The sequence below is a fragment of the Typopeltis vanoorti genome, chromosome 7, assembly GCF_054136105.1.
Source record: "Typopeltis vanoorti isolate ZY-2024b chromosome 7, IOZ_Tvanoo_1.0, whole genome shotgun sequence".
In the NCBI taxonomy this organism is placed as follows: domain Eukaryota; kingdom Metazoa; phylum Arthropoda; class Arachnida; order Uropygi; family Thelyphonidae; genus Typopeltis; species Typopeltis vanoorti.
The window spans coordinates 43,232,571-43,257,405 of NC_143555.1; the positions used below are offsets into that span (position 1 = coordinate 43,232,571).

A 24,835-nucleotide genomic window follows, 5' to 3' on the forward strand; every position below is an offset into this window, starting at 1 on the left:
TTTCAGAAGTTTATAAGTCTCAATCACATCACCCCTCTTTCTCCTGTTTACTAGTGTCTGCAATTTACAAATTCTCAATCTGTCTTCATAATCAGTATTCCACAATCCTGATATCATTTTTAACACTCTCCTTTGCACTCTTTCCAATATATCAGAATCATAACGGAAACCAGGAGACCAGACCTGCGCACAATAGTTCAAGTGAGATCTTATCAAGGCCTTGTAAAGAGGTCAAATGACATCCTTATCTTTACATGTGAATGTTCGTTTTCAGCATTGCAATTATCTTTTGAGTTGCATTTGCAATCTTTGCTATATGGCTCCTGAACTTCAACTTCCTATCTACTAACACTCCAAGATCTCCAGCCTCATCAGTTTCTTCTAGCACAATCCCACCAATATAATACGACATTGGATATCTAATCACGTTGAAGCAAATGACTTTACAATTTACTGACATCCATTTTCCCATGCCCACAATTCCAGCTTATTCAAATCATTCTGCAAGTATTGCACATCAGCAGCATTCCTAATTACCCTACCTATCTTTGCATCATCAGCAAATAGCTGTATGTCACTTGTTCAAATCCTTCCCAAAATCATTAATGTACAGATTGAATAACAGTGTACCAAGCACTGCTCCTTGTGATACACCACTGGCTTACCTTAAATCTAGCAGACTCACATCCCCCATATACCTATTTTTGATATCTGTCAGTCAGCTATCCACGCTAATATTCTGTAACCCAAACCCATTTTCTCCAATTTATGCAACAGTCTACCATGCTGTATTCTGTCAAAAGCCTTAGCAAAATCCAAAAGTATCATGGCATATAGTGTATCCATTCCCATTGTCTAGTTCAATGGTAACATTGTTACAGAATGTGAGCAAGATGCTAAAACATGACCTTCCCTTAGTAAACCCATGTTGCTCATTGCAAAGCAGAGATTCATTGTCAACCCATTTCTGAATGCAAGCCATAACCAATTTTTCCAAAATCTTCACCACCACTCCTGAGATACTAATTGGTCGACAGTTGGATACATCAGTCTTTGCACCACCCTTGTGCAATGGAATTACTAATACATTCTTTCCATTCCTGCAGAATCTTCCATGTTCTAAGACTCATATTAAACAGCCTGGTCAAAGGAATAGTCAGTTCAGCTGAACACTCTTTTAGTATACGTGCTGATATCCCATCATGTGGAAAGGCTTATGTGTTTGTCACACATGTTGATTGGATTTTAACGGTATAGATGCGAACACAGATTGCTAATAAAATTATTTTATTATTAAGAGAGACCTTCAGGGACTCATTGAGGAAGGCCACATACTAAACGCACCAGCTCTCATATTTATTCTTGAATTCATTCACGCTGCTTGCCCTCACAGCATCCAATGGCAATCCATTCCAATCATGCACCACCCTATGAGAGAAAAATCTAGTCCTCATCCCCCTCTTAGTAGCATTCATTCTCGGCTTCCAAGGATGCCCTCCTGCCCTTTTCCCATCCTATATAAATTAAAAAATCCCATCACTTGATATGCTGTATGATCCTTTCAGAAGTTTCTATGTCGCAATCACATCATCCCTCTTTCTCCTGTTTACTAGTGCCTGCAGTTTACAAATTCTTAATCTGTCTTCATAATCAGTATTCCACAATCCTGATATCATTTTTAACACTCTCCTTTGCACTCTTTCCAATATATCAGAATCACAATGGAAACCAGAGATGTTACAGATTTTAAAAATTTCAATCTATACATTTTTTATGGCTAATTATTTTAAAAATCACTCACCAGAATGAAACAATTTAGTTACTGATTTAAAACATTTTACAAAGTTATTATTAATGGCATATTACATACTTCCATGTATGCTATGTTCCAAAATTTTTACCGCCAAAATTTATGTCGTCTGCTAATTACGTAGCATTTTCCTGATGATATCTCGTACCTCCTTTGTAATTATTTTCCTTACATATTTTGTAATTTTTTTTTATTTTAAAGTATTTTCCCAACTTTTCATCATGAGTAAAAGAATTAGTGAGCAAAAAAGTGAAAATGATTCGAAAAGTAATCTCATTGGAAGAAAAACTCGAAATAATAAAGAAAGTGAACAATTCGAGTCCAGAGCAAAGAACACAAAAATGGGTGAATCAACTATAAGAGCAATTTTAAGCAAAGCTGCTGAATACAAAGTATTATAATGATTGAATTAGAGAGACTTCTTTGTACACGGATCGAAGATTGTAACCAAAAACGGATCCTGCTAAGAACTGACCTTATTAAATCAAGAGCATTAAGTCTCTTTGCAACCTTGAAAGAAACAGCTATCAATGATGGAAAAGAAGAATTCTACATTAGTGCTCTAATCACAGGCGAAGCTGCAAGTGCCGATAAGGAGGTGGCTGCAAATTATCCAGAAATTTGAAGAAAATTGTATAAGAAGGGGGCTATTGTGAGCAACAAATATTTAATGTCGATGAAACTGGACTTTTTTTGGAAGCCAATGCCTTCCAAGACTTTTCTGGCTACATCAGAGAAATCTCAGCTTGGTTATAAAGTCGCAAAGTTGAATGAAATTACTGCTAGCAATATGAGATCCATTTGGAAGCACATTCTTCCACACTGTGCAAATGATTTTAGAGGCTTTTCAAATGAATCTAAGTTAATTAAATCTCATTCTGAGAAACTGAGTGATTCTGACCTGCTAAATTTAGATGCACAGTAGAAAGATCCTGAAGAATATGAAGAAAATTTAATCACTGACAAGTCCAAAGAGATTTCACAGAAACAAATTTAAAATATTTTTCGTGCAATCGAAGCTTTTAAGTAACAATGCTTAGAGACTGGCCCTCGTGAAGAGAGAAGTAGGAAAATTTGCAGAAGAGGCAGTTGTATGAAAAAAAAGAAACACAATGCCTGCAAGAATAATAGATTTATATTTTGAATATGTTTTATTCAGCTTTCAGCTTCATAGTTTTCCTTTAACTAGGCCCTGAGACATACCCTAATTCTTTTATAAAAAAAAAAAATCAAGGGTAAAAAAAGAAATTTGAGGAATGAATTATACATTTTCCCATAGGTTATTATACTCGATTAGTGCAGTTTCGATTAATGCGCCTGTTTTAAAGAATGCATTAGGTGCACTAATCAAGGGATAGCTATATTTTAATGGACTGTAGTAATTCACATAAACATGATGATAGGCTAAGGTGTTGATTATTCATAAGTGCTTCACAATAAACCACAAGAGAAAACAAAAATAAATAATTAAATGCTGTGAATTACTAATGTTTTTCTGGATTTCAAGTCAGCAACTTCATAGTGCAAATTGCAACTATGCTAAAACACAGGTGCTCGATTAAATTGTTGCAGAAACAATTCAAATTGTCATAACTGAAAAGTAACTAATTTTCCTTTCACGGTGTCTTCTAGGGCCAGATATAAACAAAGCTAATTCAAAGAAGTCAAGCTAAATGTGGTCTTAGAAAGGCTGTTTCCCAGATCATTGCCAAATTAATGTAGCCATACTTATTGAGATTAGAGGAGGGGTTTCATGGCTGATACTCATTCTACAAATAGTCTCAGACCTATAGCAACGTTTATGCAGCATAGCTGTCTTCTTCCATTTAATCCTGTATGAAGGAGAATCCAGAGCATGAAATGCCAGGCCTGACTTGCTATACAAGATGATCATGAATGTAGTTTTCATGTTCTTCAAGGCAAATGTTAAAAGATCTATTGGTCTGTCCAAAGTAGGACAAGAAGTCACAGAAACCTTATACAATTCAGGATGAGCAAGACAATAAAGTGATCCTTCAGAGAAGGATGATGGCTGAGAGCTGAATTTGTGGTTTAAAAGTGGCACGGACATTATATTTATGAAGAACTTCAACTATATTTTCAGATGTACCCTGGATGTGGGATGGGGCTGGTTTAAAATCCAACAAAATATTACTAACTTAATAAATTATTTATTTTGTTACCCTAGTGTTGTTTGTAGTAATTTAGTCTCTGGATGTGCCAGACTGCAAAGATATCATCTACATAACAAGCCAAATGAAAGGTTTAGGTTAAATATGGTATTAAAAATTTGCTTTCTACAAATTAAGAAAGAACAGTCTGTCCATAGTAGTTCATTCAATTTGTTTGTATAACTGACAAGTGAAATAACTTTCAATGATTGTAAATTTAAATGAGTTAACATCTGCAGGAAATCTACAACTTTTCTTGTAAGAACCGAAGAGTTTCTTGAAATGGTATGTTGATCGACAAAGAGATTGCATTATCAAAAGAGATCAGTTCTAATTTTATTTCCTGCTCTTTTATCTTCATTGTCCTGGACCTTGCAACAAGAATGAAATATAAAAGGCAACATAGTAGACAGTGTGCTAGACTAATAGAACTGGACAACTATTAGAACTGGGCTACTATTAGAACCGGACAACTTTCTATGCCTTTCTTTGCCAGCAGATGACAAAGATATGTTAGAAAAGGTACAGAGAAGATTCACAAATTAATCAATGGCTTGAATGTGGAGTACAAGAACAAACTGAGAGAATGTAAATTGCAAAGCTTTGCGAATAGGAATAGGAGGGGGGGAGGGATATGACTGAGATATATGCTAGTCAGGAGTTATCAGGTTGACATGGAAAAGATTTTTCATAGAATGGGAGGGGGGGGGAGATAGAACAAGAGGCCATCCCTGGAAATTAAAAGAAGGGTGTGAGCAGAGGAACAAGTTCTTTACATGGAGTGTGGTTGGTGAGTGGAATGCATTGCTTGAGCATGTTGTGAACATAGACACACTGATTCAGTTTAAGACATGGTTGGATGAGCTTTGTATGCAGTACCTCCCACAATGAATGTCTGACTCCATGGAGATCAGATGTTAATAATAATAAGATCTTTACTTGTCTTGTTATGCATTATTTCTACAGAACATCTGTTTTTCCCTCCTATCTACACAACACACAGTTTGCAGACATCCTTTAAAAAATACTATATTCACAAATTTCACTAATCTTCTGAATGTAACAAACCATTATTAATCTTATAAAACTGTATCAAGCTGTTAAGTAAAAAGAGTAATTACAATAGTATCATTAACAATACAATACGTTTTTAATAACTGTCAAAGTTAAATTTAAAAAAAGAAATAAATAAAAAACCTACAATTCATTGCTTACCACAAATTTATGATTTGGATCAAAATTAAGGGCTCCCATATAAGCTGCAACTTGTAATGGGCTATCATATGTACTAGAAAGGGATGGTTTTGGCTTTTTCGAGGTTTTCCAATCAATAAGTAGCAGATTATTCCTGTAGAAAATAAATATTAATTATCAATTTATTTTATGAAAACATTAAGTATACCAACTACAAACACAATTCAACCATTCTTAATTTCTACGTGTTCAGATTACCTAAATTTATGCAAAAACAGAAATTTTAATTATAAAGAAAAAATTAAGTCATCCTATATATTTAATGAAGATCAAACAAAAATTTATTTGGGCATCAGATTTATAATAGGTTTTAAAACCAATGACAATATTTCAGAGTATGCTTTATTATTAGTATTACACAGACATGTCTGTGGAGTATGAAGCTTAATGGACTAAGACACACTAACCATTATTTATATAACACAAGGTATGATAAGTTTTATGTGAATACTGAATATTCAAATATTCTGCTTTAAAACAGGATCAGTTTTCTCTTCTTGGTTTAAATTTCACTAACCTATCCTCGCATGAATATTCAGGTCTGCAGCCTCTGAAGAGCTTACTATTCATTTTTGTTCCAACTGTATTTCTCTCCTGGTTGAAAATGGCTCAAATCTGCCTGACATTAGAATAAGGTTCTAATGTCAGGCAGATATTCGAGGTGGTGCTGCCCTTCCTCAGAATGCTTCATGTATTCAGAAGTGAGTAATTTGATTAATTGATAACCATTCCCTTGAAGAATCCCTCAAGTCACTTTCCATTAGATATGGCATTGCTGCATTGTCTTTTCTATAGGTATTTCCATGGGTGCTGCTACCATTCTTCCACTTGCCTGTAATCATATACAAACAGCTGTCAGTCAAAATCCACATACAGTTCAACTCTAAACCCTGAACTTCTCATTCTTTGCCTTCACTCCCTACATCACTGCTCTCTGAAATAGTTTTCCCCAATGATTACAGCCCTCAGGTCCTCAAAAAACACATAGACAAATTCCTTTCTTCTTTCTAACCACCTATAGATAGCACTGCATCATAGCTCTCAGGGCCTCCCAAAGTATAAAGTTGATATTAAAAAAAAAAATATATACACACACACATACACGAGGGGGAAGAGGTCTAGAAAGTTCTGATAAACACTTAGAATAAAAATATTTTTTCACTTCACAAAAGATCTTTTAGTTTAGGATATATAAGAAGACATAAAATTAATTAATTTTTGTAGATATTATTTCTGGAAAATTTTCCACATTATTCCTCTAAATAAATATTAATTTTTATGGCAGCTATTTTGCCTATTTTTCTTTAGGAGTACCCCTTTTTTGATTGTCTTTTTACTGAATTTTTTTAGAGCATTACTGATGTGTTAAAGATATAGATACATGAAGAATATAAGTAAGGAATAATTTTGGACATACCTTTGTAGAATGTTCCTGGTTATCTTCTTATTGAGAGAGTGAATGAGAGCGAAAATGTGATGCAAGATTTGAAAACAGAGTTGGTGAAGATAAGGCAAGAGATGACAATGACATGGATGCGGAGATATTAAGAGAAATCGAGATATGTATGGAAGAGTGAAAATGATGAAAATGGATATTGGCTTGAAAGAAGTAACAAAAGTCCTGTAAGTGGCAATGTATGGGGATTCAATTATTAGAGGTGTGTTAAACGAGAAGATGCACAAGGTTTGTTTTCCTGGAGGTAAAATGAACAGAGTGATTGATGAGTTGGATATGAGGAGTAAGCGAGCAAAAGAGTTGGTAGTGATAATAGAGATAAATGACTTGACTGGGAACAAGGAACACGTAAGATTGGATATCAGGAGGTTGTTGAGAAGGATAAAAGATAATAATGTGATAAGAAAGATAATCAGTGTGTTGCCCAAGTATTACAGTGATGAAATGAAGCAAAAAGTGAAGATTGTGAATATGTTAGTGGAAATGTGTGAAGAGAAAGGAGCGCAGATTGTTAATGTGTGGAATGAGTTTAAAAGATGAATTGAACTGTATAAGAGTAATGGACTGCATTTGAATGGTTTTGGTGCAAGTCATTTGGAGAAACTGCTACTGAAAGGTAGATAAATGAGTGCAGAGAATGAATCTGATCACATATGAAGTGATGCAAAGGAGCAGGAGAGTAATTAAGGAGAGATTGAAGTGGTGGTTATGAATGAAGAAGTGGGTAGCATTATCATAAAGAATGAGAGAATGAGTGTGCAAGACCAACAGGAATACGGGCAGGCTCAAGGTGGACAGGGAACACAGCATGAGAAAGGTTGATGCTCTAAGAGGATGTGAATGTGTGTAGACAAAAAAAAAAAAAAAAGGTAAAGGAATGACTTGGGATCAAGGAAAAATAGTTGAATTTGAAGAAGATTCTAAGGAGAAAACAAAATGGATTAAGTATGGAAAAGTCACATCTAATAAGTGGTATCAGTGAAACTTGCTATAGATAAAGGAATGAGCTATTATGTTTGTAAACAAATGCTAGAAATGTAGGAAACAATGCAAATGAAATGGTTGCATTTAGGATGACTTGGGATCAAGGAAAAATAGTTGAATTTGAAGAAGATTCTAAGGAGAAAACAAAATGGATTAAGTATGGAAAAGTCACATCTAATAAGTGGTATCAGTGAAACTTGCTATAGATAAAGGAATGAGCTATTATGTTTGTAAACAAATGCTAGAAATGTAGGAAACAATGCAAATGAAATGGTTGCATTAATTGAGTCTGTTAACCCAGGAATTGTTGGAATAAGTGAGACATGGTTGGATGAGGATGATATCCTGACAGGAAAAGTGATAGAAGGGTATGATGTGTTTCGTGAAGATAGGGTACAAAGGGAGGGAGAGTGCTATTGATGATAGAGAAAGAGTTATGTCTATGCAAGGTAGAGATGCAAGAGGGAAATATAGTACCAGTGGTTTTGAGGCAGTATGGTGTGAGATAGAGGTGAACAGAATGAAATACTTAGATGTTATTATATACCTGGTAATGTGGATAGTAATGACCATGAAATGTATAATCAAATTAGCCATGAAAATAAGAAAGTGTGATCATTATGGGCGATTTTAATTATGGCAATATACACTGGGATGATGAGATAGCAACTGGAAGTAAAGAAAATGAGTTTTCTTGAGTTTTTGATGGACAATTACCTCAGACAGTATGTAACAGAAGACACACAAGAATTGAGGGATTGGAGCATCTCATCAGAGGATGTTATTATAAATGAGGTGTCAAATCACCCTACAGTTGGTGATAGTGACTATGAAGTGATTACCTGAGTGGTTGCCAGCAGTGTGAGGACATAGGTCCTCACACTGCTGAAAAGGGTATATGTGGAACTACAAGGCTGGCAATTATGAGAAGCTCAGGGGACAGCTTGCAGGTGTAGCATGAAATGAGGAATTGGCTGGAAAGGAGATCAATGCAGCTTGGGTGATATTTAAGAACTGTCTGGTAGAAACAATGTCTAAATGTATTTCAAGGATCATAAGGTTAAATAAGGTAGGTGTGAAATGAACGAGGCTTTATGGAGGCAGCATAAGAGAGGTAATAATCAATTCCATGAGGATTACAAAGCATAGGCAAGGAGGGCAACATAAGGGCAAAAGTAAAATATGAGCAGCAGTTAGCTAATGAAGCCAAAAAGAATCCTAGGGAGTTTTTTCCGATAAGTAGCCAGCAAAAAAAAAAAAATATAATAATGATTATGGAAGGATGATATTGATTGGAGAAAATGGTATAAGAACAACTGCTGCAGAAGATATAGTTGAGATATTTAATGAGCAGTTCATAAAGGTCTATTATTCTTGTGAATGTGACATCATAAAGACTTTGAAAGCAGTTGATGATGAGGAGGAGAGGCTGACTGTAAATGAGCAAGAGTATATGGGGAATTGAGTAAACTTTATGTTAATAAGGCTGTGGGACCTGATAATATATCACTACTTTTGAAGGAATGTACCAAGAGTTGGCATCTGCCTTGACATGTTTAATATGAGTCTTTCACTGGGTCAAGTTCCAAAGGAGTGAAAGTGAGACAAGACTGTGCCATTTCATAGGGAGGTGACAGAACTCAAGCATCAAATTATAGGCCTATATATATGTGTCAGTTATTGTGGTTAAAGTGACTAGTGCATTGGATTGGATATTGGCTATCTGATAGATATCAACAAGTTGTATATGGGGGAGGAGGAGCAATATCCTAGAAGAAGTAAGTAACTAGTGGTGTGTCAGGGGTCTGTTTTAGGATCATTGCTATTTAACCTGTATGTTAATGATATTTGCAAAGATCTGGATGGGGATATTCAGTTGTTTGCAAATGATGCAAAGTTGGGATGAACTATGTGGAGCAGAGCAGATGTTGTGGCCTTACAAAAGGACTTGAATAGATTGAGCGAATGGACATAGGAGTGGGGATGCCAGTTCAATAATGCAAAATGTAAGGTTTTAAATTTTGGGAAACAAAGATGGGGGATGTAGAATTCATGCTAGATGAGGATATATTATTGAAGGTGGAGGAAATAAGCTTGAGCAAGGTTAATAAGGATCTAAAATTTAGAGACACATTACCAAAATTGTGAGGACAACACAACAAATTCTGGGAAAGATGTGGAGGACACTGACTTGTAGAAGTAGACTCTTGTTCCATTGTATAAGGGTCTGATTAGGCCACACATGGACTACTGTTCATAAATTTGATCACCTGGTTTTCAAAAGGATGAAGAGATGTTGAAGAGGGTCCAGAGGCAATTGACTAAGGTAGTTTCTGATCTCTGGAATGTTGAATATGAGGAAAGGTTGAGAAGATGCAATTTACAGTCTAGCAGATAGGAGGAAGAGGGGTGATATGATAGCAATGTACAAGTTGGTAAGGGAGTGTTATAGGATCAATGCTGAAGAGGTTTTTCATAAAATGGTGGGAGATCAGGGGAGAATGAGGTCATCCCTGGAAGTTGTATAAGGAGGGTGTGAACAAGGAAGTGAGAAGCAGATTTTTTACATGTAGAATTGTGAATGATTGGAATGCCTTGCCTGAGTGTGGGTGTTTGCAGGGAATTTGAATGTGTTTAAGACATGGTATGATGAGCTGCATTATGTATGACAAGGGGATCTCCTAAATGAGTCTTTGATTCCATGGGATCTTAGGGTAATAATAATAATAAATGTCTCCCTGAAATCCCCTTTGTCACCTAACACATGAGACCACAGCAAAACTGTTATCAATCCATACATTAAGGACACATTGAAAAGATATCCAGGCGCTTAATAAATATCAGCTCCTGACCACATTTAAACCATATCTCAAATTGGCAACTCTCATTCAGTCACCTCTAAGGACAAACTTTTTCCTTTATCACATCTAGGAGTGTATGAAGTGTCCTGTAAACTTGTGACCTGGTTTACTAGAGACAGATAGACAGACAGGAAGAACAATTGATATCCATCTCTGAGAACATACGAAATACATTTAGTACCACTGTTATGGCAAGTCAGGATTAGAAGACTATGCCTTGGATATCCACCCCTTCACACAGGATCAAATGAAAAAAAAAAAAAAAAAAAAAAAAAAGTGCTGCAGAGAAGTCATAAGTCAGAGAGATTGTTCTTGAATCAGCAGCAACTTTAAACTATTCCCTTGATCCCCAACAAGTATGGTTGTATTAATTTACCAAAAATCTTGAAGACAGTCATTTTAAGATCAAATTAATACTTGTTAACTCTCTCTCTTTATACAACAACAGATGGCACCAATTAGGATTTTAGTTCCTGGTGTTGTTAATTACAATTTTTAAACTGGTCCCACTGTTAACTAATTGTTGCTGTTCATGTACTGTGACAAACTGTTTTCTGTGCTCTGAAGATACTGGGTGTAATACCAGAGAAATATTAGCAAATAAGTTAAATAAATATTATTTTCATATTATTTGTGTGTTTTGAATTAAAACCATTAAATAAACTAATGAAAAATATATTTATATAAAATATTAGGAAAGGTAAATCTGTAATTGTTTAGACATATGTATTTGATGAATTGTAGATTTACCATTCCTAAAACTGATTTGGTGGACACTAATATCTTCTCCATAAATGGTTTTAATTTGTTCTTCAAAAACAGAAGTGAATAGTATGAATGCCACACATAACAGAGAAATATCTTTATAATTTTCACAAAATGTTTTGTCATTCTTTTTATATCACATTGAGAAGATTAGTCTTTCTCCATTCTTTTGGAATTTGTGTTTCCTTCTGTATGGTTAAAATTCACATATTTTGTCTTCTACTTTCTTTCCTACTGCTTTCACCAACTCTGCAAGAATTTTTTCTATACCTGGAGATCTGATATTCCTGGATTAGCGTATTATATATCAATAGGCTATTGCCCTGATAGCAGCTCTACAGATTCTTCTACAGTTGTAGTTGGTATATAATTTTAAGTAGTAGAAACGATTCCTGTTCAGTAATTAATGGAAATATTCTCTCTCTCTCTCTCTCTGTTTATTAAGATGTTTCTTTGCACCTCCCTGCATGATATCTGACCTAGGCTTATATCATCATCATCAAATTCCTGATATGTACCCTCAGGGGTGTAAAGAATATTATGATAGTACTACAAGAAAAAGTTAAATCATTAACCTCCTATCAACAATTTTGCTCCAGATTAATCTGTTATCTGTCAAGACTCCAATATTATCAGAACTCATATTTCTTCTAAGGCACATGTTATTGTATCAATCCACCTACACCCTATTATTCTTCTTTGGGGTCTTCTAGCTGCCAGTCTGGCAAAAATACACCTTTTTGTTAATCTTCTCTCTCCCTTTCTGTTTAAGTGACCTACTCACTGAGATTAGCTAAAGATATACTGTATTTTTCTGTATATAGATGAACCCAAAATTAAGAAATCAATATTTTAAACATAAAACAGAACACATTTGATATTTTTTTAAATATTCAAAGTATATTTAGTAATTAGGTAATATTTTTAAGATACATACTAAGAAATTATGCATCCCTCTCAGTTCCCGGCATATCATTTTCTTCATCACTATTAGTTCCAGACATACATTTCTTCAATCTCTACTGCATGACTGCTGTCTTCTGAGTCACTGTCTATATATATAAGATTATCCTTATTTCCATCCATGGCATCTGATTCCACATTTCCTGAAGGACTTCACAACTACCTCTTGCTTAACTCCATTCCATGAATTTAGGATATATTTGAATACCTCAATAATGGTTGGTTTTTCACTCTTCCTGTCAGTGAAAATTCCATTTTTCCATTCTTCTTTCATCAGAGCTTTGAAGGGCTTGATAGAAATATCTAGTGGCTGTAGTTGACCTGTAAGTCCACCAGGAATAACTGCTAGCTGTGTTCACAAATCCACTGCAAGCCTTTTTGTCTTTTCTGTTAATGTGCTTGGGACTGATCAAACATGAGCAGACCTGGCCTCTTCATGAGCCCTCCAGGTCTTCTGGACCAAATCTTTGCAAACCATGATCTTTTCATTCATCCAGCCATTCTCATGAACTTAGACAAGAACGCTAGGTAGTATGCTCTCTTTAGGATATGTTTTCCTCTTAAAAATGAGCATAGGAGGTAGTCTGATACCATCTGCACAGAAGGAAAGGACAGCAGTATAGTGTGTCTTTTCATGACCACTTGTTTTGATTGGCACTGTTTTTTCCCCTTTCATATCAGCAGTTCTGTTGGAAGGCACATCAAAATTGAGAAGCACCTCATCCATGTTTGCAATCTGACTTGGTTCAAAAGCATATTTTTTCCAAAGTTTTATGACATAGGAGTAAAACTGTTGGATTTTATCCTCATAAGCTGGTGGCATTTTCTGAGCTAACTTGGTTCATGTTCTCATGGCCAACCCTTGAGATTTGCAAGAGAAATGAACAATGTTCATTTCTCTTGCAAACCTTTTGCCTCATATTGAAAAAGCTTGGCTGACACACACATACCCCACTCTGGCACTGCTCCATAATCCCAGTCTTAAGCCACTGCTCCAAGTTTGGAAATTTTGCTGGTTTTCCTTTTAAGGCCCTCTTCTTTTTGCATCTTGAGTAGTTGTTCTTCCTGTTTTCCCCCTGTCTAATCATAACTCAGGGGAGGAGGTCCAAACTGTTTCTCTAAAGGTTTATTTGCATGTTCTTTTGCATAATTGATGACTTTTAACTTGAATTTTGAAGAAAATGACAGTAGTCTTTTTTATTTTCAGACATTTTTATGGGCTAGTGCTCAAAATATTGTTAATGCATTAACTTACCCTGCAAACAAGTTGCATACATATGAATGCTTTCAGAGTTCTGATTGGTTTATTCAGAATCAGCCATTAATGACATCAATCAACAGAGTTAACAAAGACTATGACTGGTGGAAACCTGTTCATGGAAACAAGGTACTGGCAGTTTCGCCACGGCAACCACAGGTCTCTCAACCGGTTACCCCCGTGTATAAGACCCCCAATTTTTGGTCTAAAATTTTAGAAAAAAAGTCTAAATACGGTATTTGATAATTTCAAAAAATTGTTTCACATGTTTGTAATTTATTATAATGCAAATGTAAAAAAAAAAATACTTTTATAATTGTAATGAACAGGAAGTAATGAAAAGAATGGGTTTTCCTCGACACATTATCAGGTTGATAATCAACTTGTACAGGGAGCAAGAAGCCACAGTAAGAACAGGTGATGGACTGACTAATTGGTTTCAGGTTGGAAAAGGAGTTAGGGAAGGATGTTTACTTTCTCCTCACTTGTTTAGTATATATATGGAGGACATCATGTGTGAAGCATTGGATAAGCTCAAGACAGGAATTAGGATAAGTGGTAGATTGATCAGTAATCTGAGGTATGCTGATGATACTGTACTCCTTTGTAATGACAAGGAAGAACTATGATAAGTTCTTGATAAAGTTAACAAGATCAGTAATAACAGAGGACTTCAACTCAATCCTAGCAAGACAAAGATTATGGTTCTCAAAGAGAATACAAAAAAAGAAGCTCTTGAGAAACAAGTTGTAAAATCTCTCATGATAAGTAATTCAACAACATGTTTGGTTTTACAATGGTTTTAATTTCGGATATGTATTGAAAATATATGTAAAATGTTAAATGGAATATTATTCCCTATGAGTTATTGTGTTAAGCAAAAAGGAATTTTCATTGTTTCTATAATGTGACACACGAATCAGCAAATTTACAGTGGGATTGACGGTAGGAACAAAGAGGATTATCATGAGAGAAAAAGTTACAGAGAGTTGCAAAAGATGACGTCATTGCATCAAAGGACAGCAAAAGGTCACCAAAGACATAGAAGTCGAAAAGAGCGCGAAGACGACGTCAACATGCCTGGAGGTAAACAAGTGACAAGTTTGAAAAACACACGAACGTGAAGACAAAGTAGACACATATAAGGCACTTGAGCAGTAAGCAAAATTATTACAGCATTCTCAATGCTTGCTCTTGCCTGTAATTGCCAACAAAAAAAAAAAGAGGCTTCGATGTCCACCTTCTGGATTCTCAGGACATGCTTGTATTTGAAGATTTCAATTGTTCATGATCAAAAGGAATAGAAGAAATGTTTTAGCTATCATCTACGTGGATCGCCTACATGAAGGAGACATTGTGACAAGACATTAGGAAGGAAGAGATAAACACAGTGAATGAAAGAAAGGCTAGGAAGATTTCTGTAGGACACCTGAATAATAAGAAGAATTGTGTTTGAAAGAGAAACTCGTAACTATGTTTCTGAAAATATGTGTAGAATATGCATGAATCTATTGTATGTAATGTGCCAGCAAGATATTGTGTAGAAATTAGTTAATTAGACTAGACCAGTATGTGTTTTAGATCATATAAAGTTTAAGTGCTATGATAATTCAGATTAGAGGTTAGGAGAAATGAGGAACTTGTAAATATCTAGTGTGTATATTGAAACATTCTTAGGGTCTTAAAAAATAAGTTGAACAAAACACTGAACCACTTGGTGTCAATGCACTATCTCCAAAAAAATTCTGAACCTGTGTGCGAGAACAATATGTATGATTTTTATGTAATTGCCATGACTGACTAAAGGGAATAAAAGCAGAGAAAGAGCATACAATTTCAGACACCTGCATTGTCCTTGAATGACGTCTATACTTTCATTCTCAAAAGTATAGGCTAGCTGGCACAGTCGATAAACAAATAAATTTGCTAGACTTAGAGTGAGAGATAAGACATAGTATAAGCATATGGCAGCAGCCTGAGAGTAAGATGGCTGACCATAATAGTTAAGTTAAAGACAAGGACAAGGCAGGGTAGATCAAGTTAAACGTGGATATAAGATAGTGAAATATAGATAAATTTTACAAATGTCACAGTGAACATGAAATGTAATAAATTTTACAAAATGGTGCAGTCAACAAGGATTGACACATGTAAAATAACATTTTAATAAAGTGTACCTTAATGGAGAAAGAATCGAGGAAGTCAGCAAGTCTGAGTACCCAGGATCCATTATTAATGCGAAGAACTGCTGTTCAGAAGACAACAACAGTAAAAAGACTTATCTAAAATCTGGAAGGCCGGATCTATCTCCATGGGAACAAGGTTAAGGATTTTGGATGCAGTTGTTTTTCCAAGAGTGACTTATGGATGTGAGACTTGGAACCTAGAGAAGTCAGATAAGAAAAGAATAGCTGCTTTTGAGGGTGTTACAGAATGCTGTTGAGGATATTGACAGCCTTCTGAAAGGCATACAAATGAATGGGTGTTAGAAAAGACCAGTATAACTTTAAGGCTCCTTAAGGATATTGACAGAAAAAATTTAAATATTTTGGACACATTGAAAGGATGGGAGGAGGACTTCTCAGAATAGTAATAGAATATATTACTATTCTGAGTAATACCTTCCTCTTTTTGTTTCCTCTTTTTCAGGAACTTTATGTTCCTGAAAAAGAGGAAAGGGTAGACCATTAATGAGATGAATGGATTGTGTGTGTGGAGTAACTGATCATCAGAGAGTTGAAACATCCAGAAAAGCATATAACAGGACTACATGGTGAGGCCTGGTGTGACACATCATTGAGCATCGGAGTGACCATACAGCATCTGTGTATGTCCAGTGAGCATATGGATGGAATGAAATATTATAATAACTTCTCCTAAATTGCCTTTGCCTGAAAGGGGGATATGTCAATGTTACTAAAATCTACCTCTGAACCCCTTTTAGATTTTAGTTTAAATGAAGTTCGAGAAACAATGATCTATATGCCCATTATGATTAAATGTTCTGCTATCTATGGATATCCATGTTCTTTTATGGATGACTTTATGAGAAAAGTATGTACCATATTTTTACTTGCAGCAAAATCATCAGTTTCCCTTCATTTCATTAGAGTGCACATTATTATTACGTGTCACCTCCAAGGACTCATCGAGGGAGGGAGAGCATCTACTCTACATAAACTCCCGTCTCCACCACTCAATCCACCAACTACAGCAAACTGCATTTACCATTATCATCTACACAATGCCATCTACTGCCCACTGCCACCAGTAGTATTTTCACAGAGAATCACAAACATCCATGCCCACACAGGATTCAAACCCACAGCCTTTCGGCTGGAGAGCAGATACGCTAAATATTCGGCCAACCAGGCTGGCTTTATTATATATATGCAGACTTTTTTTTTTCCCCAATTGTTCCTTTAGACATATCCTCCTGGGCAATCTTGGCATTGAAATCTCCAATAATCATTTTTTTGTCATTAGATGGTGCTGAATCATAGTCTCTGTATTTAACAGAAAAAAAAATCCTGTTTTTCCCGTATCAACCTTTTTTTCTGATAGTGCATGAGCATTTATAATTTATAAATTTAAACAATTCTATTTTGATTCTTATTGAACATAACTTTTCAGTCATAGGTCTAAAATCTAAAACATTCTTTTTAATATTCCCATTAAACTACTAACACTACTCCATATTCATGTTTTCCTGATTATTTACCACTTCAAAAAAATTGTGAATTTTCCAAAATTTTGAATTTCTGTTTCAATCCATCTTGTTTCTTGTACTACCACTATTTTTGTTTCCTCCATATGCTACCTGGAGGGACGTGACTGGTAGGTTGTAGCCATAGATATTTTTCTAATCCACCATTCAAATATTCTGAATGTTGGGAGAGAGCTCCAAAGGAGAAAGTAATGGTATTACAGTAAGTCACAGTATTTGGTTACACACGAACAGGCATCTATCATCTCTTTAGGTAAAAAAGTATATATAAAACAAGTATATATATACTCCAGATGATGACCTTAATGTGAAGGTTGAAACGTCGAGTGATTATTTTGCTTTGTATTAAACTGAAGTTTTACTTTAACACAGTAGTTGTTTCCATAATTTGTAAAATGAATGCTGATCACCGTGTAGCCATGAAAGAAAGGACTGTATATGTTTGAACATACAAACATAAATTAATGAAAAGTATGAAAAGATAACATAATGCAACATAAAGAAAATGTGATGACAATTTGAAATGCATTTAAAATGCAGTCCAGGTTTGAACACTGTCTAGTCAATGATGAAATTTTGTCTTTATGAAATTTCACATTGACCTCATTGGTCACTGTTTATAACTATGTAACATATACAATAAAATTTTAAATAAGTCACATGGTGAGCTGAATACAAAAGCCATATACATACTTTAAGTTAGTCTACAAGCACACGCTAACTTAAGTATGAATTTTTACACAAACCATTTGCAACTCTTGTATTAGGAAAGGGGATCCAATGCAGAAGATAATAATTTTCTGAAGTGAACTAAGAAACATAAAATTCAGATAAAAATGAATTGCAATATCTTTTTATGTACAAGGGCTGTTCAATAAATCCGTGCAAAGTCTAAGAGATGGCGTCACCAGTATATATCGAGATTATTTTTAGTTGCTGGCAACTGTTGAGGATCACACACTAAGTATCAGTCAGATCTATTACTCTGTGTGGCGTTCATTTGAATCGATCAAATACTGTGATTTGTGAAAAATGGATGAGAAAGAATTTCATGTAGTGATTAAACATTACTTTTTGAAAGGCAAAATTGGCTCAGGAAACCAAAGCTAAGCTTGATACACATTATGATGAGTCTGCATCTTCAATTAGAATGGTTTATAAGTGGTTTAGTAACTTTCAAAGTGGCCATATGAGGCACATGTGACGCTGAATGTTCTGGATGCCTGTTGAGGTCACTACTCCAGAAATTATTGAAAAAATCAATGATATGGTAATGGATGATAGAAGAGTGAAGGTGCGTGAAATTGCTAAGGCTGTGGGCATCTCAAATGATCGTGTACATATTTTACATGAATATTTACATATGAGAAAACTATCCACAAGATGGGTGCTGCATTTGTTCACATTAGATCAAAACCATCAACATGTGAACTGTTGCAAGGACAGCTTGAAGCTGTTTCAATGGAATCCAGAGGAATTTTTGCATCGTTTCGTAACAGTGGATGAAACATGGATTCATCACTACCAGCCTGAGACCAAGGAACGGTCAAAACAGTGGGTTGCGAAACCGAAAACCGTTCCTTCAGCAGGAAAGGTTATGGCCACCGTCTTTTGGGATGCTCGTGGCATAATTTTCATAGACTTCTTGGAAAAAGGGCAAAACAATTACTGGAGTGTATTATGCATCTTTGCTGGATCATTTAAATAATGAAATAAAGGAAAAACGACCGCACTTGGCAAAAAAGAAGATTCTTTTTCACCACGACAACACCCCCCCCTCACTCTTCTGCAATTGTAACAGCAAAATTGTTCGATTTACGCTACAGTCCTTTCACCCTCCCCCCTACTCTCTAGATTTGGCTCCCTCGGACTACTATCTGTTTCCAAACATGAAAAAATGGCTGGCAGGAAAGAGATTTTCATCAAATGAAGTGATTGCCTATTTTGAAGAGTTGGAAAAATCATACTATATGGATCAAAAAACTCGAGCATCGTTGGACTAAGTGTATAGACCTCAAAGGAGACTATGTTGAAAAATAAAAAATGTTTGTCCCAAGAAAATTATGTTCTCTTTATTTTTGCACAGACTTATCGAACAATCTTCACACATATTTACTTCTGTAGTGACTGTCAGACTCTTATGAGACCTGATATCTCCAGACACCTAATCAATTCAAGTGCAATCCATCAGCCTTATATAAGACATCCTGCTCCACACATCTGCATTGTCTGTATGTTAGTTAATTTGAATCAAACACTATCTCTTAACAAATAAAAAACAATTTGTAATAGTCCATAATAGCAACAGTTGAGTTATAATACAATATGAATAGCCTACAGGTAAAATCAAAGATGTGAACTTCTGAATCACATAAAAATTTATGTGATTTAGTAAATGACATAAGAAAGGGTGATATCAGTTTGATGTGCGATTTACATTTACTATGCTAAGTGATTTTTAATTAATCATGATTATTCAAAAATTCAGAAATACATTTCACACAAATGTCAATACAACAAATTTCTAACAAACTTATTTAATGGCTAATCCATTAAATCATACAAGAACAAGACAACTTATATTATGTTATAATATGTTATGTTATTTATTAAGCTGCTAATATTTTACTGGATTCAAAGAAGTGTATTTGGAGCTTTTAGAATTTTCTATATTTGTCAACTAGGGAAACTTCCTGGCTGGTTTGCTATATTGCAAAATGAAAAGCCAAGTTTAGAAGGATAAAACATGTATGATGCTAGCTAAATCATCTTCAGTTAAAATGCTTTTATAAATGTTTCCATGTAAAAATTCAGTTCTTTCCAATCAAAGTGCATTCATTACTGACAGATCAATGGAAGCTCTTGATTTTATATCTACCCCTTTCATTTATAATCAAGACTCAATTTCATGCTTCATCTAAGATAATGCAATTTTATCATGTGAAAGGGAAATACTTTAGCAAACCTGAATTTCCCATTTCTTTTCTCTCATTTCACACTGTTGACAAACAGACCATAAAGGTCAAGTCTAGAAATTTCATACAAAACCATACTACTAAGAAGTAGTTTCACAGAATGTAAAAGATATTTTCTGGTAATCAGTATCCATTTAGCATGACCTGGACAAAACAAACCATATGAAATATTTTGAATTTGGAAGTTCAAATGAAATATGTGAAAATCATTTTCTCAGAGTGAACTATATTCAAAATCTCTTCAACTTTATGCTGTTATAACAAACTGATTTCTTTACTTGAGTTTGTGCTAAAGGATGTTTTTAAAAGCATGATGCTTCACAAAATTGTAGACCCAAATTTATGGTTAAATAATTATCAGAAAGATAAATTCAGCACTTTAAACAAACAGTATAATATAAAGAGCCAACAGGCTTCATTTCAGCGATATAAACATTATTTAAATTAAGGGGATATTAAATCCCACATTGTTTTAAAACCGAATAAGAAACTCAAAGATCAGAATCAGAGAGTTTCATGCCGAATATAGTAAACTATAAAAGTATTGACGATTACTAGTGTGAGCTAATGCAAGTAGTCCTAGTATGTAGTACAAACTCTGACAACTCACAGCAAAGGTGGTAAAGTTGTGATCACTATTCTTGGTATTTTCCATAATGTAAAGACACATTTCCTAGGAAATGTATGCTGTTATTACATTATAGTGGGAGGTCACTACCCAGACAGGTTTCAGCCTTTATTGAGGCTTCATCAGTGAGTAGCTAGACCAAATTAATACCAAAGGGTATAGCGAAAAGAACTTATATACTCTGCTATACGAGTTGTCGAAAAGGTGTAACCCATTAAGTTACTTAAATATAAAGAGCCAACAGGCTTCATTTCAGCGATATAAACATTATTTAAATTAAGGGGATATTAACACATTTCCTAGGAAATGTGTTTTTACATTATGGAAAATACCAAGAATAGCGATCAGAACTTTACCAACTTTGCTGCGAGTTGCCCAAGTTTGTACTACGTACTAGGACTACTTGCATTAGCTCACGCTAGTAATCGTCGATACTTTTATAGTTTACTATATTCGGCATGAAACTCTCCGATTCCGATCTTTGAGTTTCTTATTTGGTTTTAAAACAACGTGGGATTTAATATGAAAAGAACATATGGTCTTGATACAACTGCACCTGGACTACTGTGCACAGTTTGGTCTTCTGGTTCCAAAGATGCAAGTGATGGAAGAAATATATTGGGATTATGGAATGTAGATTACGAGGATAGACTGAGAGTATGTGGACTGCAGACACTGGTAGAGAAAGAAAACATGGGTGATATGATAGAGCTCTATTAACTTTTGAGAGGATGTTATAGGATATCAGTTGATAAAATTTTTCATTATACAGAAGGTGGAGAGAGGACAAGGGGACATCCATGGAAGTAAAATTTGTGTGCAGTTAAGAAAGGGGTAAGACCTAGATTTCTCTCTCATAGTTATGAGTGGAGCAGTTTGCCTGCTGAAATATTGAGTGCATCTAGTGTGGACGAGTTTAAGAAAAGGTATAACAGCTGGTGTGGGTGATGTATGGCCTCCATGAATTCTCGACTCCCTGGAGATCTAATATTACTAATTATATCCATCCATCCATGCATCTAGACTAAAACAGTGAAACCTTAATTATAATTACCTGTGCACTGCAACACAATCCACAATACCTTTATACATCAAGTAAGGATGAACAACTGAAGATTCAAGAAGCCTAACATCAGAGATATTTAGAAGAAGTGGTTTTAAACTTTTCCAATGTCCTGCATTCACCTGTTTAATACAAATCTGTTCAACTGAAGTTCCTTTCAGAAGTTCTACAATGCTGTTGTGCAGGGATGCACCATTATCTAAAAGAGCTTGGGGTGGGGGAATCATCTATTAGTAAATATATATATCTATTATTTCAAAGTTTATGTATAGCAAAAAGATCAAAAATCATTCTTTAAGTTTTTCCTACAAACTAGTTTGCAGAATAGATATTATAAAGTGCCAATGCAAAAAAAAAAAAAAAAAAAAAAACACCTTTAACTGAAAACAATAACTACAGCACAGAACTCAGGTGTCTGAAAAGTAGTGAGACAACAATGCTGGTCTGTAATAACCATGATCACTTAAAGCCCATGCACTAGCTTGTGATTATATTATAGTAGATTTTTGGTGTTCTACTGTAAGTTTGTGTGTGATTTAAATGGCAGCATAGATGGATATTTGTACATGTCAAGACAGGAGATTCTGTACAATTTTGTTTATCAACATTGTTCATTCATATATGAATAGAGAAATATACACAGATGCATATATTTCAGATGTGAAGGATTACTTGTCAGAAAACAAAGCGAGACACTGGTTAACAGCAGGGCCGGTGTGAGAGTATCTGGCACCCCCTAGGCAAAGAAAATTTAGGCACCCCTATACATTGTCTCTATGCAGTAATTAGTTTGTGTTAAATAATTTTCCAATATCAAACATTTTTTAAGCAGTTCTGCTGAAGTAATTTTTTGAAATTCATATATATTTAAAAGAAAACCAAACTTTTCATTAATTGTAGACATGAGCTTGAATTTTTCATCAACAGATGCAATTGCGGTATCAATAATTGAAAATTAAAATCTACCTTAAATTTTTGTTTATTAAAATCTTATGAATTCATCCTCTGCTTCATACACAAATTGTTTCTTTTTTTTTTGAAGTCTAACTCTTTCTTGTTCAAAATTAGGCGTTACACCTAAGACCTCAGCGACTTTTTCCGCATCTGTTAACATCATTTCAAATTTTCATTAAGAAATTCTTTGTATCATTAATACAATTTATGGCACCATTTATATCAAGGTTTGTATTCTGAAGTTGTTTGCTTGTAAAGTTTATTTCAAAAAGTATATTACACCACATTACTAAGGATGCAATAAATTTGAACTTCCTTAAAGTTTTAAGAAGACTATTTGCATCTAATTTCATGGTATTTCCACTTAATCCACATAAACTATCATCTTGAGATATTTCTTGCAGTGCTTTGCAAACTTCGGACAAATAATATCTTTGGGGTTTTAATAAGTCAATTTGACTCTCCCATTGTGTATCACAGACTGGTTTGGGTGTAAAATTACTTATGTGTCTTTTGAGGTATTCCCATTGACGAGTCGAACCGGAAAAAAATACATATAGATGATGTACCACGTCAAAAAATGCTGTGGCATCTAGAGTATTAGCAGTGCAATTCACTACTAAATTTAATGAATGTGAACTACAGGGTACATACATTGCTCTCGGGCTAATATTTGAAATTCGTCGCTGCACACCTTTTACATCACCTTTCATATTACTGGCGTTATCATATCCTTGACCTTGTAAATCTTGTATTGGTAATGAAAATTTGTTTAAGTTCCTAATATTTCATTGGATAAAAATTCTCCAGTGGTATTTTTTATTTCTATAAATCCCAAAAAGTGTTCTTTTATAGAAACCGTGCTATTACTAGTGTCTACGAATCGAAGTACTATGCTCATTTGTTCCGTGTGACCAATGTCAGACGTACAGTCAATAATTATGGAACAATATTTTGCAGCAACAACAGATTCTAAATTTTTTTTTTTTTTTTTTTTTAATCGCATTGGTGAAGATGTTTATTATTTCATTTTGAATATCTTTTCCAAGATAATGCAGATATGCATCTTTATCTTTTATTCTTCAAAGATGTTCATTCATTATTGGATCAAACTTGGCTAGAAATTCGACAAATTTCCATTTCCATGTGAAAACAATGTCTCATTTGTTCCTTGAAATGATAAATTTTGAATAGCTAACGTCTGAACTAAAGCAAAGAGTCGTTCTAACTTGCACCCAATGTTTCTCATTTCTAATAACTAGCAAGTTCTCTTCATCAATGGTTTTCTTTTCTTTTCTTTTATTCGAATTTCTACTTCTTTCCACTTATGGTAATTTTCAACATGTCTTTGACTTTTTTCATGCGCAGCTAAAATAGAAGAAGCATTTTTCCAGTCCCTCAATCCAGAATCAGCAAGGTTAATTCGCCACTGATCAAATAATAAACAGCAGAAGCAAAATGCAGAATCCATGGATTTTGAGTACAATACATGCATGCCAGAGACACTGCATTGTCTCGCCGTTAAATAGTCTTCGAGTATAATGAGTCATTGAAAATCTTCTATTATTATCTTTCGGAAAATCAAAATTATGAATCTGTTCAGGTCCATGTTCAACTAATAGTTGCTTAATTGATTGATATTGGAAAATTTTACAGGATACCAAATTGCAGGATCATTATAATTTAAATTTGTAAAATTAAATCCTTTTATGATTGGATCTGTAGAACCAGCTTCAGAATCAACAATACTCATAAGATCTGTAGATTTCTCCTTCGATGTTTTAATCCATTTTTGGTATCAGTAGAATTCTCCAATTCATTAATCAAAACTATAGATGAATTATCCAACGAATAATCTTGAAGATTTTCTTCTTGTATGTGATTACGATCTTCTTGGCAAAGATATTTTAAAAATGCACCTTCTTGTTTTTTCAGTCTTTCTTCCTTTTCCACTTTATGTTTGCGA

At 34.6% G+C, this 24,835-nt stretch overlaps 1 protein-coding gene across 4 annotated transcripts in view; it reads right to left on the reverse strand.

Annotated features, from left to right (window-relative positions):
* LOC150104631 (mitochondrial genome maintenance exonuclease 1-like) overlaps positions 1-24,835 on the reverse strand; it is a 64,457-nt gene that overhangs the window by 10,492 nt on the left and 29,130 nt on the right. For 3 of the 4 annotated variants that reach the window (XM_090395830.1, XM_090395828.1, XM_090395829.1), the window contains exons 3-4: positions 21,907-22,123; positions 5,197-5,329 (exon numbers count right to left, since the gene is read on the reverse strand). In XM_090395830.1, the coding sequence (XP_090251956.1) occupies positions 5,197-5,329; positions 21,907-22,123 (350 nt within the window). Of the gene's footprint in view, positions 1-5,182; positions 5,330-21,906; positions 22,124-24,835 lie in introns of all 4 variants that reach the window. The other variant, XM_090395831.1, reaches the window with a different exon arrangement.